Raw genomic sequence first — 19,009 nt, 5'->3', positions numbered from 1 at the left:
TTGAATTTCCTCCATCATAAATTGCCTCTTCATAGCCTTTGCTCATTTTTCGGTCGGGCAGTTTGTGTTTTTCTTATTGCTTCATGGTAATTCTTTGTATATTCTGTTGGGTATGAGTCTCTGCCTGTTATTACGGACATTGCAAATATCTTCTCCTGGTTTGGGTTTTCTTTTCATTTTGTCTTTTGTCATTAGTTTTTAAATTTTTTTTTTTTTTTTTTTTTTTTTTTTTTTGGCTGTGCCGCGCGGCTTTTGGGATCTCAGTTCCCTGACCAGGGATTGAACCCGGGCCACGGCAGTGAAAGCCCAGAATTCTAACCACTAGGCCACCAGGGAACTCCCAGGAAGTCTGTGATTTTTAACATAACTGGATGCACATATTGGCCTTCTCTGTTAGGATTTGCTCTTTTGTGTCATGTTCAAGTCATTTCCTACAACTTGTATGTACATTAAGTCTTGTTTTTCACATTTAGGTCCGTGATCTATCTGGAATGTATTGTTTGTGGATGGTGTGAAGTAGGGATCTAATTTTACTTTTACCATATGGATAGCCGTATGATTATTTATAAGGAGCCTGCAATGAGAAAAACTAAGTATACATTTCACAAGGACAAGATCACTCCCAGACACAAACCTTAGTATTATGAGAACTTACTGCATAAAAAAGGAACGATGGGGCTTCCCTGGTGACGCAGTGGTTGAGAGTCCGCCTGCCGATGCAGGGGACACGGGTTCGTGCCCCGGTCCGGGAAGATCTCACATGCCGTGGAGCGGCTGGGCCCGTGAGCCATGGCCGCTGAGCCTGTGCATCTGGAGCCTGTGCTCCGCAACGGGAGAGGCCACAGCGGTTAGAGGCCCGCGTACCGGGGGAAAAAAAAAAAAAAAAGGAACAATGATCACAAAGTGAAAGAAGTCATTTATTCAATTAACATATTTGGCCGTTTGAAGAAAAAAATCTATTTAGCTACTGGAATCACATTACGCATCAAACTAAATTCCAGAGGGAGTTAAGTATAAAAGCTGAGTTCATTAAGGACCGGAAAACTATATCAATAAATATCTGTGACTCTTTTGATGGGGAAGGAAATAGCAATAATAAAAAAAAAAAGATGTTAAACTACCAAGAAGTAAACAAAATAAATGTGTGAGATCTTTATGAAGAAATATTAGAAATGCCGCCAGGGAGCATAAAAGGAGACTTCGTGGAAAAACATACCCTGCTTTTAGAAAGGAAATATATTAGTATAAAAATTATTTTTCCTTAAACTAATCAATACATTTAATGCCACTCCCCTAAATACAAACATGAGTTTTTCAAGTACTCAAGCTGACTTTAAAGTGTATATTATAAAATACATATGAAGAATAACCAAAACAATTCTGACCAAAGATGAGTAATAAGGGAGGACTATTTCATATTAGAACATATGACAAAGATTTATAAGTGTTGAGATGGTTCTTGGCAAATATCTGGAGAATTGGGGTCTCACTATGAGAAGTCCTGGGATTCTTCAGCCTGCCAGAGACTTAGAACGAAAACCCCAATTTTCATCTTTACCAAACTTCTGCCCAAGATAGTCAATTCACGTCCCCCCTATGGCGATGCACTCACACAGACAGGCTGCTCCTGCTTCATATGCTCTGTGCTTATCAGAATTACAAAAACTGGACCTAGGGGGCTTCCCTGGTGGCGCAGTGGTTGAGAGTCCGCCTGCCGACGCAGGCGACACGGGTTCGCGCCCCGGTCCGGGAAGATACCACGTGCCGCGGAACGGCTGGGCCCGTGAGCCATGGCCGCTGAGCCTGCGCGTCCGGAGCCTGTGCTCCGCAACGGGAGAGGCCGCAACAGTGAGAGGCCCGCGTACCGCAAAAAAAAAAAAAACTGGACCTAGGTCTGAAGTAAGGTTCCTGGACCAGCGTCAGCATCACTTGGGAGCTTGTCAGAAATGCAGAATCTCGGGCCCTCCCCTGACCTAAAATCAGAATCCGCATTTTAACCGGACCCCCTGGGGACTTTTATGCACCTTAAAGTTTGAGAAGCTTATATATTATTAGACCAACCCTCTTGTCAGTGGAATAAAATTACCTATCACCCCTCCCTGACACACACACACACACACACACTTATTTTAGTTGAACTAAGGCTTATTTCAAAAGCGTTCTTTTGTGCGCAATTTAAATGAAAACCACCAGCCACTTCTGCCCCTGACTTATTTTTTTATTTTTTACTCTTATTTTTAATCTCTCTTTTAGGACATGTCCCCACTGGTCTAAAATGCCATCCCGACCAGGAGCATCTGGTTTACCCTCTGGGTTGCACCATCCTCGTTCAAGCACTAAATACTCAGGAACAGAATTTCCTACACGGTCATGGCAACAATGTCTCCTGTGTGGCCATCTCCAAGAGCGGAGTTTACATTGCTTCCGGACAAGTCACATTCATGGGCTTCAAGGTGAATAAACTAAAAAATCATTCATTCTGAATAGATTTAGCGGTGCCTCCCAAGAAAAACTGCCCCACTTCAGACTAGCTCTGTGCTACCCTGTTTATACCCTTCCTCCTCTTCCTTTGACCTCTCTTGGAACTCATTTTCATCCTATCAGGCTGAGAGTGGAGGAACCTGATGGTTTTATACCCAATGTTGCAACTTGTGACCGGTAATGCTCAGAAACAAACGTCCCTGCTTACAACTGTTTCCATCTTGTTGCCGTCATGTTTGTAAGACCTGCTCTAATTTCTAGAAAAGTGACGAATGATTATTTCTCACCGAGAGGGGTAGCTATCTCCTCCAGTTCTTTCAAAGCCTGTCTATGATCTGACAGTGTATTCTTGCTCCCAGGCAGATATCATTTTGTGGCATTATAAGAAAAGGGAGCTGATTGCTCGGCTATCACTTCACAAGGGCAAAATTGAAGCTCTGGCCTTTTCACCAAATGATTTGTACTTGGTATCACTAGGAGGCCCAGATGACGGAAGGTAATGAACTAAGCATATTTACCTGTTTTCCACCATGCATATTTCTAGATGTGTTAAGTACCCTCTCCTTTCTAACATTCTCTGTTTGCCCATCTGTAGAGCGTGTGTGGTGTGAAAAGGCTATGACAAAAATACCATGGGATACTGATTCCCAAGCCTGGCAGTGCATTGAAATCAACTGGGAGCTTTAGAAAATTACTGATGGTTGGCTCCACCTTCAGAGACTTTGATCACTTGGCTTTGGCTTTAAGAGTTAGAAAGACTTCCCAGGTGATTCTAATGTGTAACGAAATCGAGAACCATGGCTGTAAAAGATGACATCATCTTGTCACCATCACTCTCATCATAGATAACGGCTAATTTTTTTTTTTTTGAGCACTTACTATGGGACAGGTGCGTGCTGAGTAACTTAACTTCATTATCTCATTTAAGCCTCATGACAACTCCATGAGGTGGGCGCTATTGGGACCATATGACTGATGAGGAACTAAACTCACCTGCTAAGTAGCAGAGCTGGGGGACACACCCTGGCAATGTGACTCCAGAGGTGGCATTTTAAATTTTTTAAATTGCCTCACCAAGACATGATCTTGGCCCTCAAGGATCTCACAGTCAAGTTTAGTGGGGAGAGAATACATACAAATGAAATTGGGGGGAAAAGTATTTCAAAGCATTATACTAGGAATAAAAATCAATGTAGGACATATTCCTGTGTTAATGCTAAAGGAACATCATCTATAGAAGAAAAATAACACCAGAGGTTTGTGTAGGGTTTAATACTTTGGTGCACTTTCACAGCTATTTTCTTGTTTGAGATCCACAGGTTAATTACAATGGAAATTTACATTTGTGTGTAGTTGTATATTGACAGTTCTCTTAATATATAGCAAATCAACAAAATCCTCACGAGGTTTCCTCCTTTCACGGTCATTCCCTTGCCATGTAAATAATGACTTCCCTGGCTTATCCCCATTTGACTGCTATTTTGTTTTTTGTAAGAAATGCATCCAGAAATCAGCTATTAACATTCTTTTTTTTTTTTTTTTGCGGTACACGGGCCTCTCACTGCTGTCGCCTCTCCCGTTGCGGAGCACAGGCTCCGGACGCGCAGGCTCAGCGGCCGTGGCTCACGGGCCCAGCCGCTCCGCGGCATGTGGGATCCTCCCGGACCGGGGCGCGAACCCGTGTCCCCTGCATCGGCAGGCGGACTCTCAACCACTGCGCCACCAGGGAAGTCTGCTATTAACGTTCTTAGCTCAACTTAAGGCAGTTGTTCTCAATCTTGCGTGCACATTGAAATCACCTGAGGAAATAAGACCCCTGATGCCTGGGTCCCAGCCCCAGAGGCTTTTCATGCTTGGCAATTATCACCCCCACCCCCAGACCCTGCCAAAGAGTCGCCAAGGCTAGGCCTTGGGGGTAGAAAAAAACGGCTCCTTAACCAAGATTAATCTGCAAAACTGTCATCTCCTCTGTAATTTTAAGCTTGATTTTAGGCTATCGAAGATTTGCTTACGGAAAACTGGAGATGTTGAGAAAAACATTCTCAAGAAAGTTTCTTCTTGGGCTTCCCTGGTGGCACAGTGGTTGAGAGTCCGCCTGCCGATGCAGGGGACAGGGGTTCGTGTCCCGGTCTGGGAAGATCCCACATGCCGCGGAGCCTGCGCGTCCGGAGCCTGTGCTCCGCAACGGGAGAGGCCACAACAGTGAGAGGCCCGCGTACGGCAAAAAAAAAAAAAGGTTTCTTCTCGAAAGAAAAACAAATTTTGCTCTACTAGGAAAATGCAACATGCCCATCCCTGAATAGTCACGGTGGTGAGAAGCATAGGGTCCTGTTGACTGCTTTCGGATAGTCATGGGTCAACCCTGACCACGTGGGAGGGTCCATTGTACCCAAACCACCTGGCGTCTCCACAGAGGGGGAGAAACAGAGGGATGCTGGGAACTAGAGTGGACCCTCTAGAATTTGCATATGCATACATTTTGAATATTTTGTAACCTATCTGTGAAGTTTTTGCATTAATGTTATTGTACTATCAGTGTTGTACTACGACCTGCTTTTGACTAACTTTATACAAGGATATCTTCTATGTGTATATATGTAGACATACGTATCACTCTTTGCAACAACTGTATGCTATTCAATTGTATGGATATGCTGGAGTTTATTTGGCCAGCTATCTATGTTGGTGCCTTTTATTTATTTTTAAATCTTAAACTTGTTTTTGAAAAATTAAAGCTATACCTGTTCATGGTTTATAAAGCAAGTGTGTTGTCCTACTATGCAGGATTCACAATTTGTATCCCCTCCACCATGAAGAGTTCTACTGTCCAGAGGCACTTGTATTCTTTTTTTTTTACAGCCCTATTGAGATACATTTCACATACCATGAAATCCACCCATTTAAGATGTACAGTCGGGTGGTTTTTACTATAGTGGTTAGTTGAGCGGGTTTGTTGTTGTTGTTTTTTGCCGGAATACTTCCCCAAGGACATTTTTTACGTGTTATATTGTGCAACCTTTGCCACAGTCAATTTTAGACCATTTTCAACACCTCAGAAAGAAACTCAGTGCCCATCAAACATCACTCCCAATTCCTGCTCCACCACTGCCCCCACCCCAGCCTCAGGCAACCACTAACCTACTTTCTGTGTGTATAGATCTGCCTACTCTGTACGTTTCACATAAATTAAATAAGACAGTATGCGGCCTTTTGTGACTGTTTTCACATTGTATGGATATACCACATTTTCCTTATCCATTCATTAATGTATAGACTTTTGGGTCATCTCCACTTTTAGGCTACTATTAATAATGCTGTTAGGAACATTTGCGGACAAGATTTTGTGTGGAGGTACATTTTTATTTCTCTTGGGTATGAGGTTTTAACAGTCTTTTTTGATATTGGTTCATCTAGTGTTTTACAACTTTTAAGTAACATGCCTCTCAATTTTTCCACGTTAGGTGGTACCTATCAACTTCCTACTAAGAAAAAGAATTCATAGCTCTTATACTATGTCCTCCTTCCCCCTTCCTGGCGATCTTGGTTATACCTTGCTTTAGACCACCTGTGATAATTCATTCCACAGGTAGAAAAATCGGGGACCATAGGTAGGCATGTTTTTACATTAACCAGGTTTGTACCATCCGCATTCTTTTTCTTTAATACTCTGATCCCAGTGTTTAATGTAACACCCCCCACACACATTTTTGATATCATTAAGCAAACTCTGTTCAGTGTAGGACTAAATCGTGTGACTGTACTCAGAAAGATGGGAAGGTAACCTACAACCGCACTTCTCAAAGTGTGGTCCCTGGACCACCAGCATCAGTGTCACCTGAGACTTTTTAGCAAAGCAGACTCTCAGGCCCCACCCCAGACCTACTGAATCAGAAAGTCTGGGGGTAGGTCCTAGCACTCTGTTTTACTAAGCCCTCCAAGTGAATCAGCTACATGTTCAAGTTTGAAAACACGCCTATGTCATCCCCTTATTGCTTCTAATTAATGTTTTGTGTTTTTTTTTTTTTTGGCTGGAGTACTTCCCCACGGAAATTTTTTTACAAGAGATAAATGAGTGGTAAACTTTTATGCCCTGCCTGTCTGAAAATCTCTTGTGATTTAGCATCAAACTTGAGAGGCTGATGGTTTTCCAGCCTCATAATCATCTTCCTTCAAAACTTTTAAAATGTCACCCGTTTATCTTCTAACCCAGTGCGATTGAGGAGACGTCTGGGGGGCAGGGGGGCAGTGTAATTCTTTTGTTCCTCTGTAAGTAAGCTTTTTATTGTTTTTCCTTCTAGAACAGCTAAAAGAGCCGTTTCTTATTTTGGAAGCCTGTTTTCCCCTGACTCTCTTTGTCCTTTCGTCTGCGCAGCGTGGTGGTGTGGAGCATAGCCAAGAGAGACGCCATCTGTGGCGGCCCTGCTGCCGGCCTCAACGTCGGGAACGCCACCACGGTCATCTTCTCCAAATGCTGCGATGAGATGTTTGTCACTGCTGGAAAGTACGCATCTGCTGTCAAGGTGTCCAGAATTTGTAAATCACTCGATTTGCTTGCACAGGGAACATGGTCATTACAATTAGGGTGAACGTGGTTTTCATCCTGGAAAAAGAACTCCCATCTTAATTTTCATGATTTGGGAATCGTTAAAAATCCCTTTAGCTGAAAGTCTTTTAAAATATTGGGCTTCCCTGGTGGCGCAGTGGTTGGGAGTCCGCCTGCCGATGCAGGGGGCGCGGGTTCGTGCGCCGGTCTGGGAGGATCCCACGTGCCGCGGAGCGGCTGGGCCCGTGGGCCGTGGCCGCTGGGCCTGCGCGTCCGGAGCCTGCCCTCCGCAACGGAAGAGGCCGCAACAGTGAGAGGTCCGCATACCGCAAAAAAAAAAAAAAAAAAAAAAAAAAAAAAAAAAATATGGTTATTTGACCATCCTGTGCTTCCTACTGAAAAGGTTCTGCTGATCTGCTAAACCCATTTCAGGCTCTGGTCTGTTTGTTACAGATAACACATTGCCCCCAATCAGTGCTCACAGGGTCATTTGCCCAGTTGCACCGATTCACTTACTGGTTGATGTTTCTTACCACCTGCGCTTCATTTAGATCTCGTGAAATGAGAGTTTGCGAATGAACTGTACCAGCAAGTTTCAAATATTTGACTATCAGCCATATGCGATCATTTCTGGTAGGGTCAGCATCAAGCAGCTAAGCGGGTGGGGTACCAAGCTGAAGGTCTGAACAGAGGCCTGCATCTGTCTAACAGAAGAAATTAATTTACAGGTTCACCTATCAGAGCCCTGTTTGGAGTTTGACATGAAGGTTAAACCTATATAAAAGCATCCTCTTTCATGTCACATACCAATTCGCAGGTCAGAAATCTGAAGGTAGGGTTGAAGCATATGTTGGTCGGAGCGATCCTTTTCAGCCCACCTGTGGTCTCCCATCTGTGAAAGGCGCATGTCATTCGTTACTTTTCCAGCCAGAGTAAAGAATCTGTGCTGTTTCCTGCCCCCACCTTGTGACATCCGGCATGCATCTGTTCCGTGGCTAATTACGAGGAATGATTTATTCAGAGGACATGAAACTAACTGGCTGGCATGAAAGCCAGCCCCTAAGGAGAGAATCTTATCAGGACAGTTCTCTGATCCTAAAGCAGCTGACCACGTCCTACCCTGACTTCAAGGGGTCACTGGTGGCCGTGAAGCTCTTCAACTCCCTTCAGGTTTGCAGAGTCGTTTGCCTAAAACTTTTATGGGGGGGGGCGGGTCTAGCTGCTCTTCCACAGGTGATTGAGCAGGAGGCATCAGCCAATTCTGACGTCTGCTGATAGTGTTTCTCCAGGAGTCAAAACCTGAATTTAAACCAAAAAAAAAAAAAAATTTTTTAAGGACAATATTTATTATAGGTCTGCTTTAATTTCTCGTGACATTGGCAACTGAGAAAAAGTTAGCACTCTTAAATAATATTTCGGGCAGGTACCCATATACACTGGCTTCTCCGTGATGGTCCCAATTTCAGGTATTCCATTATACTGACCCCCATGAGATGTCCTGCAAATTCCAGTATTTCAGCATCCAAATGACATCTACCAGAGAGGCCATGGAAAAGCTGATTCTTTTTCTTAGTTTGCAAAGTACGTTCAAAATATCAATACTATTGAGCACTTACTAATATGTGCGTGACTCTGGGTGCTAAAAAAAAAACCACGAAAACTATGGCTTCCCTGGCGGCGCAGTGGCTGAGAGTCCGCCTGCCGTTGCAGGGGACACGGGCTCATGCACCGGTCCGGGAAGATCCCACGTGCCGCGGAGCGGCTGGGCCCGTGAGCCACGGCCGCCGCGCCTGCGCGTCCGGAGCCTGTGCTCCGCAACGGGAGAGGCCACGACAGTTCGAGGCCCCCGTACGGCAAAAGCAAAAAAAAAACAAAAAACACGAAAACTAAACTTGAGGAACTGTATTTTAGCATTAATCTTTTCTGCCTTAAGATATTAGCTGAAGTCTTCGTGATGCTAACCATGATATATTTATACAGGAATTGAGAGTAACTTAACATACAATGATTAAATAGCAAGTATGTGCCGAGGCTCATCTGAGGTGCTGATGCTTTTTTTTTTTTTTTTTTTGGTGGTACGCGGGCCTTTCACTGCTGCGGCCTCTCCCGTTGCGGAGCACAGGCTCCGGACGCGCAGGCTCAGCGGCCATGGCTCACGGGCCCAGCCGCTCCGCGGCATGTGGGATCTTCCCGGACCAGGGCACGAACCCGTGTCCCCTGCATCGGCAGGCGGATTCTCAACCACTGCGCCACCAGGAAAGCCCGCTGATGCTTTTTGACGTTTAGCTGCCCTGTCTCATTTCTCCTTCCTTGTAGACACGACTGGCCATAAGGTAGTCCTTCCCTTTAAAAGTTTTCCTCACAACTCCATACCTTGAAAGAAACATAACTTGATGAATTTTGGTTTGCTTTCCTTACTTGTTTATTCGTATGTCTCTGTTTTCACCAGTGGATAGAGTGTTCGCTTCAAAGTGAGAGAGAGCTGGGTGTGAATCCTTGCTCTGCTGTGTGTAGGCTCTGCGTTTCCTCATTTGGAGAGCGGGGGGATCATAAAACCTACTTCGCAGGGTGGTCGTGAGCATTGAATGGAATACAATCATCCCTCGGTATCCCTGGGTTATGCATCCGCAGATTCAACCAACTGTGGATCACGTACTATGTTTAGATCTGCAGTTGGTAGAATCTGCGAGTGCGGAATAGCGGATGCAGAACCAATGGATACCGAGGAGGGCCACCTATGGGCTATGAGCATGCGTGGATTTTGGTGTCCGCTGGTGGGTCCTGGAACCAATCCCCCGTGGATACCAAGGGACGACTGTATCTTGGGTAGATCACCAGGCTGTAACGAATCCCCCGAAATACCTAGTTCTCTTCCTTTCAGCTTCTCCTTCAAGGCACTGCAGAAAACAGAGAAGAGATGAAGTGTCTATTAAATGGGTATCCGTTTGATTGTGGGTTTCTTTTCTCCAGTGGGACAATTCGAGTATGGGAACTGGATCTCCCAAACAGAAAGATCTGGCCGACCGAGTGCCAGACAGGACAAATGAAAAGAATAGTCATGAGTATCTCAGTGAGTATTACTCTAAGTGTTATTTTAGGTAGCTGTTAGTACAAGTTCCTGTTAACGGTACTGACCAAGATAGGTGTCTGTGCGTGTACGCATGCTTGTGTACGTGTGTGTAGGTACACGTACCTAGGGCTAGGGGTGGGGAGGTGAGGTCTGGGCATGGGGGACATTGACTGAGGAGGCACAGGTGAGGGAGCTCCCGTGAGAAGCTGGAGAGGCTGCCTGGACGCAGCTCTGGGGAAATCTGTTTCAGTGGGACCTGAACTGCCATCAGATCCCAGGAACCTGCCTCACCTGGAGGGAAGCAACGTAGCCAGGAGGTACTCAGAGCCCCCAGCACCTCCCTTCGCCACTTAATGTTATATCTGCACTGGAAATAGTAAAGTTTCTGACAATGAGACTCCTTGTTGAAATGCAGTTTCCTCCATAAGGAGGAATTATTCATATGTTTTTAAGGTGGATTCAAATAGTCATGCATATAACCCCACTCTCCACTGACTTGTTCCTCTTGTTTCATGCATACTCATTTTATGAATGTAGACTTTGAAACAGGAGATAAAGCAAATGCACATTCTCTCTGGAGGAGCACACTTTCTCCCTAGGAGCCCTTCGGAGGTGTCTCGGGATGTGCAGGCTAACAACAGACACAGGTCAACTTCCGGTGAAATGCACAGGCTGCTTGGAGCCTAATGTTTCCTCCAGTTCTGTGTTTGGCCCTATCGTGCTCCCCTCGAGGCTGTTCTTACCCGTCTTTGAGTCTGGGGAAACAGGAGTCGCCATAAGGACCTTTGTAGGTCTTTTTTTTTTAAACTTTTTATTTTCTATTGGAGTATAGTTGATTAACAATGTGCATATAACCCCACTCTCCACTGACTTGTTCCTCTTGTTTCATGCATACTCATTTTATGAATGTAGACTTTGAAACAGGAGATAAAGCAAATGCACATTCTCTCTGGAGGAGCACACTTTCTCCCTAGGAGCCCTTCGGAGGTGTCTCGGGATGTGCAGGCTAACAACAGACACAGGTCAACTTCCGGTGAAATGCACAGGCTGCTTGGAGCCTAATGTTTCCTCCAGTTCTGTGTTTGGCCCTATCGTGCTCCCCTCGAGGCTGTTCTTACCCGTCTTTGAGTCTGGGGAAACAGGAGTCGCCATAAGGACCTTTGTAGGTCTTTTTTTTTTAAACTTTTTATTTTCTATTGGAGTATAGTTGATTAACAATGTTGTGATAGTTTCAGGTGTACAGCAAAGTGATTCAGTTATACATTTTCCCATTTAGGCTGTTACATAATACTGAGCAGAGTTCCCTGTGCCTTTTGTAGGTCACAGTGGGGTTCAGAGAAAGCTCATCCCCTCCCTGATCAGGGGCTCGTGTCCATCACTGGGGAAAACCACGTCTTCAGATTTCGTTTTCCCTCTGATCCCCAGATGGCCGACGATGATAGCTTTTTCTACCTCGGCACCACCACTGGAGATATTCTAAAGATGAGCCCTAGGACCAAGCTGCTGGCAGACGCTGGGCCTGCCAAGGACAGATTCAGTCTGGTGAGTAGAGACCATCAAAGTCTGCTCTGCCCTGACATTTTCCAGTGACTTCTTCCTGCCACTGTGAGCACAGACTTCCGTTAAGTGTCTGTGGAGAAAAAATGACAAGTCTGTGATGGACCCAAGGCCACACCTAAATTTGCAAGGTTAAGTTGATTAGTTCGCTCAAGCCCTCCTCCCTGGTTTATATTCGGGGCAGACGTATTCCTACATGTCCTCAATTAGGGATCAGAATCACACCTTTTTCTCCCTCATCTTCAAAGCTCAGGGCCTGTGGCTTTGTGATTTGTAACCACGTTGGTTCCAGCATTTGGGCAGCCTAGTTGCCATGTGTAAGAGACATGTGCTCTTTCATTGACAAGACTATATATCATTTTTTTTTTCTAATCGAATAACCAGATCTTAGATTTTAGCCTCAGCTGACATTTTAAGTCATGAGCAAGATGTAGAAAGTGTTCATTGCTTACATTTGCGGAATTCCTAACAATTCAGGTTAAAAGTCCAGTGAGAGATTTTGATATTTAAACCAAAATAAAAAGCCTACAATCAAAGGGTAATTGGACAGAATCAGTGCTGTTATTTCCAGTGCCCCAGAAAGTTACGAGGGCTGTTTTTACTAAACTTTGAACTTGAAAGCTGCCAGGTTCTGCACCTGCCTATCTCGTGTCTGGTAATAGAACAGATGGTTCTAACTAAGCTCAGATACATTTCCACTTAGCCAGTAGTCCCAAGAAGCTTTGAAATATTGCACCATGTTCCCGGGAAGACGTTAGAGTTTTCTTAATCACGTAACCGTTTACTATTCCAGCTTTTAAGGAGATGCATGAGAATGAGAGAAAGCTCTAGTACAGGTAGAGAAGAGTCTAGAAATAACCCCACAGGAGATCAAGGTATAGTCCAAGCCAGTGTTTTTCAAATTATTTTTAGGAGAGGGATTCCAACATATTCAACAGATGAAAGCAAAGCAGATCAGGTTAAAGGAGGGAAAGGCTGAGAGCCCTGCCAGTTCTGACCCCTGAGATACCTCCAAAGGGCTCCATAAAACACTACGTGAAAATTCTGATCTGGATGTTTTTGCCTCCCCACCACTTGGGATGTAAGTGCCCCTCCAGAAAAGATGCTGTCTTAGTGTCCCTCAAACCTGTGGCACTTAAGTCTCCTATGGATGCTTTAACACCTACTTCAGGTCCAATGGTAAATTCCATAAAGCAGTGGTTCCAAGACGCCTTTTACACAAGTGGAAAGAAAATAATTCTTTTAGGACAAAGGGATAGGAGGCACCACTGAAGACATTTGGTTTGAATATCAAGTAATCTCAGGCAGTTACCCATTTTGAAGCTCTACTGCAATGTTTGCTCTATGTGTTGTAAGTCAGTTATGCTTCAATAAAAAACAGAAAACTAAACACAAACAAACAAACAAATGTTTGCTCTATGGTTAGAAAGATAAAGAATTGGAATGGTCTCACATGGACACACAACACTATTAGGCACACAGCGCTAAAATGAAGAAGAAGATGATGATGATCATAATAATAATTTAAACAACGGTACATACTCAGTAAATGTTGAGGGGTCAGACATGGAGCATGGCACCTTCCTTGTACTCTCACCGGATCCTCACGGCAATCTGATGAGATATAGGTACCACTGCATCCCTGCTTTACAGGTGAGGAAAACTAAAGCACGTGCCATTTAAGATCTCATGGCTAACAAGTAGTAGAACTGCTACTGGAACCCAGGCAGACTGGCTCCAGAACCTGTGCACTTGAACAATATCACCTATAGATTCAAAAAAGTTTATTTAGAAATTACACGTATGGAACTTCGAAGCTCTGTGAAACTCTTTATCCCTTGCTTCCCTAAGTCCCTGAACAAATGCTAAAAATATTTAGCATTCAGGGTTGTCTCCTCATGGGCCAGGCATCCATCCCATGGTCCTGTTCCAGCACTTTGGGAGCTGGGCGTGGGATGCAGGAGAGGGCAGCATGGAATTCTGGTTCATGCCTGCATCTTCCTGAGCCTTGGTTTCTCTTCTCAAGCGTCATGGGATGCCTTTTGAGCCAGAACAGGCAAAATTCAACTTAAAGTAACTTGAAGGGACATCATATTTGTTTTATAATATCCAAACTTCATTAAGACACAAACCTATCAAGTCACTAGCTATATTATTATTGAGTGTTTTAAAATAAAATATTGGGGGACTTCCCTGACGGTCCAGTGGTTAGGACTCCACGCTTCCACTGCAGGGGGCATGGGTTCGATCCCTGGTCGGGGAACTAAGATCCTGCATGCTGCGAGGCTTGGCCAAAAAAATAATAATAATAATTTTAAAAATGAAGATATTGGTCGTGCATATTTTCAGATTAGAACTTCATAGAGGGTGATATAAAATGACCATCATACATCCCCAGACTTGGAAGATGGCTTTGACTTTAAATACGTTTCCTATTACTGGTAAGACTACAGACTGAATGCTTTAGTTCAGAAAATATAGTCGCCAAACAATAAGGGGTCTCCTGTGCCTTCTTTGGATTTCAAATACAGTCTCTTTGCCTTCTAAGGATTAAGTTCTGGTGAAAACAGTGGCAACCGAGGAACTGACGCTGCTGTGGCCGTGCTTATGTCTCTGCGCTAACTGCATTCGGGTGGATATAAAGTGTTAGCTTTTAATATATTCAGAACGCACAGGTGGTTTTAAAAGGCAAGAAGCTTGGTGCGGCACGTTTGCCCCTTGCAGGACCAGGAGGGCTACTTCCGGGCACACGAGCTTGTTGCCGGCACCGAGGCGTCTTAGCCAGCCTGGGGGTACATTATAGGCAACACCTTCCCTAGCTTCACCCAGGGGAGCATCCTCATGGCCCTGGCCATGCCCACTGTGTCAGGGCACGTATAGGTTCTTAATGCTGAAACCGTTTGGCCTTTTTCTTAATGTTCTTTCTCCCTCTAGGGAGTGTCAGCTATCAGGTGCCTGAAGGTGGGGGGTTTATTGGTGGGCTCTGGAGCCGGATTGCTGGTCTTCTGTAAAAGCCCCAGCTACAAACCCATCAAGTAAGTTCCAGACTCCACAGGGTTTGGATGGGGAGAGACCCTCTAGAGGGAGGTTTGCTTAAAGCCGGGAGCTAAGTGATACCGGCAAAGTGACATTTGGTTAAAGAATCTCATCTTAGAGGGAGGAGAGGTGGGGACATATGTATACGTACAGCTGATTCACTTTGTTACACAGCAGAGACTAACACACCACTGTAGAGCAATTATACTCCAATAAAGATGTTAAAAAAAAAAAAAAAGACAGAAAGAAAGAATAAGATGTGTCTTTGCCCTCCCAGAACTTACAGCCTGGTTTGGGGATAAGGTAGACAAACGTGAAAAAGTCACTATAGTACAAGATGATATATAAAGACAACCTCACGGTCCATATGGCCTCTGAGCTCTGTGTATATGGATATACATTGGAGAAACGAGCATCACCTGTTTTCATGCAGATGACTCTGTACTGAGCGCTTGCTCTGTACCAGGCACTATTTTAGGTCCTTGGGAAATCAATGAATAAAGCAAAGAAGAAAGAAGGAAAAAAACCGATCCCTACCCTCATGGAGTTTACATTCCGGCAGGAGGGAGACGACAGTAAATAATAAACAAAAGTAAAGCACATGGTATTAGAGAGTGATGAGTACCTTGGGGGTAAATGAGTAGCTTGTGGAGGAGGGGGGTTAGGTTTAGAAGCAGACGGAACAGGTTGCAACTTTAAATTCAGTGCTCAGTGTAGGTCTTCTGGAGAATATATTGGGACCAGTCTTGTGTTTGTATGAAGGGGAATAAAAAAAGGGGGAGGCAACTTCAGAGCAGTGTTGGGTCGACTCTGGACCCATGAAGTGAGTATAGGAAATTAACCCTTTCATTTTTTAACCCCTTGTTTTTTAATACACAAATGGTCCCATTGTAATGAAGATAATTAGACTCAAAGTAATTGTGACAAGGCCGGTGCTATAAATGTCTCCGGAATAGCCCTGTGTGCCAGCAAGGTTCAAATTGGATACTGTGATTTCCTTCTGCTTGGGTTTGTAGATTGAGGAAGCAGCTCCCAGGAGAGGTCATGGAGGTTAGAGAGGGAACTCGGATGCTTGTACAGACGGCTGGGGGTCAGAGGTCCTGGCCTTGCCCCTATAGCCCTGGGAACCCTAGCACCTTGTATTCTTTGCAGCCCAGATGCCAAGGGCCAGTGTTTCTCAGCTGCCCTGTATGGGCTCATGTAGCGTTACCTCCGTTATCTCCAGCTGCAACCCTGTAAAGGAGGAATTATTCTGTGGTTGAGTAAACTGAGGCCCAGAGGTTTCTAACTTATCCAAGAGTCACAGAGCTCTAGTTAGTGAAGGAGCTGGGATATGACTTGGGTTCTGTCCTTTCCCCCTTAACTGTTCTGTGTCCCACCAACAAATGACTCTTTGTAAAATACTGCATTTCCCATGCTCGTTCCCTGCACAAGAACCCTCACTGTATTTTCATCGTCAAAGCTAAGTTAGTTGCAGAGCAAGGTTGGGTTTCGAGGGCCTCGTTCATTTATATATTCTTTTTGTAAGAAAGCTCATACTCAGTAAACGTTTGGGGAGCAGGGGCATCTGAAATATCTGAAAAGTGGAAGAAGAAAAAAATAACCCCTGAAAGTTCTGGCAAACATAGCCACTATTAACATTTTGTTATTTCTTCTTGCCCGTGTGTTATTCATCTACATTTTAAAAGAACTGTACTTTTTTAATATAGAAACTTTTGTATTCTGGTCTTTTACTTAATGCAAACATCATAAATAGTTTCAATATTACTACATGATCTTTTACGGTGGTAAAATATGTATACTCCATAACCTTTTAAACATGGTTTTAGTGGCCAGGCAAATACTTTTTGAAGTCACTGCTCCCTAGATCATTTAACCATTCCAATACAATTGGATACTTAGGTTGTTTCCAACTTTTTACTCTTTTAAATAAGGTTATACTAACATTCTTTGACATAAAGGGTTTTTCCCCTGATTTTAGGATTATTTCCCAGAAATGGAATTAATAAAGTGTTTAATTAATTGGCATGGTCACTTGTGCCCATTTGCTTACCTGGAATGTTCCCTCTATCTAAAACCTACCTGTGTTACATGACCCATTTCAGACCACATTTCACAGATAAGGTCCCCTGACTATAGTAGGCCATATGGGCCTCTCCCTTTGCTGACCATGGGCTGACCATGTAACCCCTGCCTTTCCAACTATGCCACCTCCTCAAAGGCATGTCCCAGGTCACACGCCTGATATGTGTCCTCTGTAATGCTTCGGACAGTTAATAAATACTCATCGATTGAGGAAATCTGCTTCTCCTTTTGCTCCTCCTTAAAGGAAAATCCAGTTACAAGGTGGCATCACTTCTATCACACTTCGAGGGGAAGGACACCAGTTCTTTGTAGGAACAGAAGAGTCACACATTTATCGTGTCAACTTCACAGATTTCAAAGAGACTCTCATTACAACTTGTCACTTTGAAGCTGTTGAGGACATTGTCTTTCCACTGTAAGTAGAAGACAGTAAAAATGATAAGAACGTGGAGATTTGGTGCTGTGTGCAAGGAAATGTAATTTTACTAATGTACTTTCAATACCAACTAACGTAATCGATCGTGATAAGTCATAATAAATTATTTTTTCCTGAAATTTTTCTATTGTAGCGAATTATTTTAATAGACTTTCTGTTGCCTTTACCAAGCAGCTACATTCGTTTCATAATTCAAATTTGGGCCTCTTTAGAATGTCGGCTTTTCTCATAAGTCCATCACGGAAATGGTGAACAGACTGGCAAAACTTTTCTATGTTTTCCCGCTGCTGTCTGGAGAAAAGCTTAGTGGTGCCTTTTTTCAAACACCTTTCAAGTCATTTGTTTGCACCTCTTGGGTCTTCCAGATTTGGCATGCTTGGTGGCAGTGCTCATAAGATTGAGTTCTTCTGGATCTCGTTGCTGTATATCTTGGTAAATCCCTCGCAAACCCAGTGAAACAAATAACCATCAGCAGTTTTAATATCAAAAAGAGCTACAGTCATAGTTTGCCATTATCTGATTTTGAAACCTCTTTTGTCCTTGGTGAGATTTGTTCCATGAGGTTGGTCGCAGTTTTTGCTCTGAACTTCCTCAGTGTTTCACTTGAACTTGCAAAACTCAAAGTCATTGTTCTGTAGGTAGCAAGACTCTCTTTGAAAACTTGATCCTTAAGATCACAAAATGTAGTTTTGGTTCCACGAGTCTTTGTGATTCGTTTCTTCCAAATATTTCTAATAGTGAAAATAGCTGGTGCCTCCCATTAGGTGAATCTTTATTTGAAAATTGGTCATTTCCTTTCTGTATCACTTTTCCTCTCTTTGTCTAAGGAGCTTGGTAGACTCAGTCTGTAAAATTATTTGGTCCTGGTACCTTTTGTAAGGGTAAGTTTTTAAATACCTTTTCAATTTCTATGTAGTCTTTATTTAGGTTTTGTACCTCTTTCTTTTCTTTCTTTTTTAACAGCGCTATTGAAATATAATTTACATATCATAAAGTTCACCCATTAGAGTGTACAATTCAATGGTTTTTCTAGGGGCATATTTACAGAGTTGTGCAACCATCACCATAATCTAATTTTAGAACATTTTTTATCCCCCAAAGAAACATACTAGCAGTCGCTTTAAGCCCATAAGGTTCAGCTTTCAGCCACCCAAACTGAGCACAGTTGGTGAATGTACTGTGCTCAGCTAAAGGTAAAAAGGTAAAAAAACTCTCTTAAAAAGGTAAAAACTCTCAAATTGATCCCATGAGCTCTGTCCTCAAAAACAGAATCTTAAAATTAAAAAAAGAAAGAAAAAAAATAACAATAGAATTTTTAAAAAGAAAAATAGTATCCTCTCGGGTCTCTGCCTGCTTTTTCTTCCTTTTGAGGTTTCCCCCCTACATGTAGAATTCAGCTGGCACACAGTAATTTGGGCAGGTTTTTTTTTTAAATTAATTGATTTTTTTGTTGCACCACACGGCGTGTAAGATCTTAGCTCCCCAGCCAGGAATCGAACCCACACCCTCTGCGGTGGAAGCGTAGGGTCTCAACCACTGGACCGCCAGGGAAGTCCCTGCATTTCTTTTTTCTTTTTTAATAAATACATTTATTTATTTATTTATTTATTTATTTATTTATGGATTTATGGCTGCGTTGGGTCTTCGTTGCTGCATGCGGGCTTTCTCTAGTTGCGGAGAGCTACTCTTCGTTGCGGTGCACGGGCTTCTCTTGCGGTGGTTTCTGTTGTTGCGGAGCACGGGCTCTAGGTTTGCGGGTTTCAGTAGTTGTGACTCGCGGGCTCTAGAGCGCAGGCTCAGT

General features: G+C 43.6%; 1 protein-coding gene across 2 annotated transcripts in view; it reads left to right on the top strand.

Moving 5' to 3' along the window:
* CFAP52 (cilia and flagella associated protein 52) overlaps window positions 1-19,009 on the top strand; it is a 40,016-nt gene that overhangs the window by 4,608 nt on the left and 16,399 nt on the right. Inside the window, exons 2-8 of one of the 2 annotated variants that reach the window (XM_007104356.3) lie at window positions 2,254-2,453; window positions 2,841-2,977; window positions 6,854-6,982; window positions 9,995-10,094; window positions 11,520-11,636; window positions 14,586-14,686; window positions 17,017-17,187. In XM_007104356.3, the coding sequence (XP_007104418.2) occupies window positions 2,254-2,453; window positions 2,841-2,977; window positions 6,854-6,982; window positions 9,995-10,094; window positions 11,520-11,636; window positions 14,586-14,686; window positions 17,017-17,187 (955 nt within the window). The remainder of the gene's footprint in view (window positions 1-2,253; window positions 2,454-2,840; window positions 2,978-6,853; window positions 6,983-9,994; window positions 10,095-11,519; window positions 11,637-14,585; window positions 14,687-17,016; window positions 17,188-19,009) is intronic. The other variant, XM_024127898.2, reaches the window with a different exon arrangement.

This window comes from Physeter macrocephalus, chromosome 14, assembly GCF_002837175.3.
Source record: "Physeter macrocephalus isolate SW-GA chromosome 14, ASM283717v5, whole genome shotgun sequence".
NCBI lineage: Eukaryota > Metazoa > Chordata > Mammalia > Artiodactyla > Physeteridae > Physeter > Physeter macrocephalus.
Note: the sequence above shows the minus strand (reverse complement) of the source record. Positions and strands in the feature narration are given on the sequence as shown.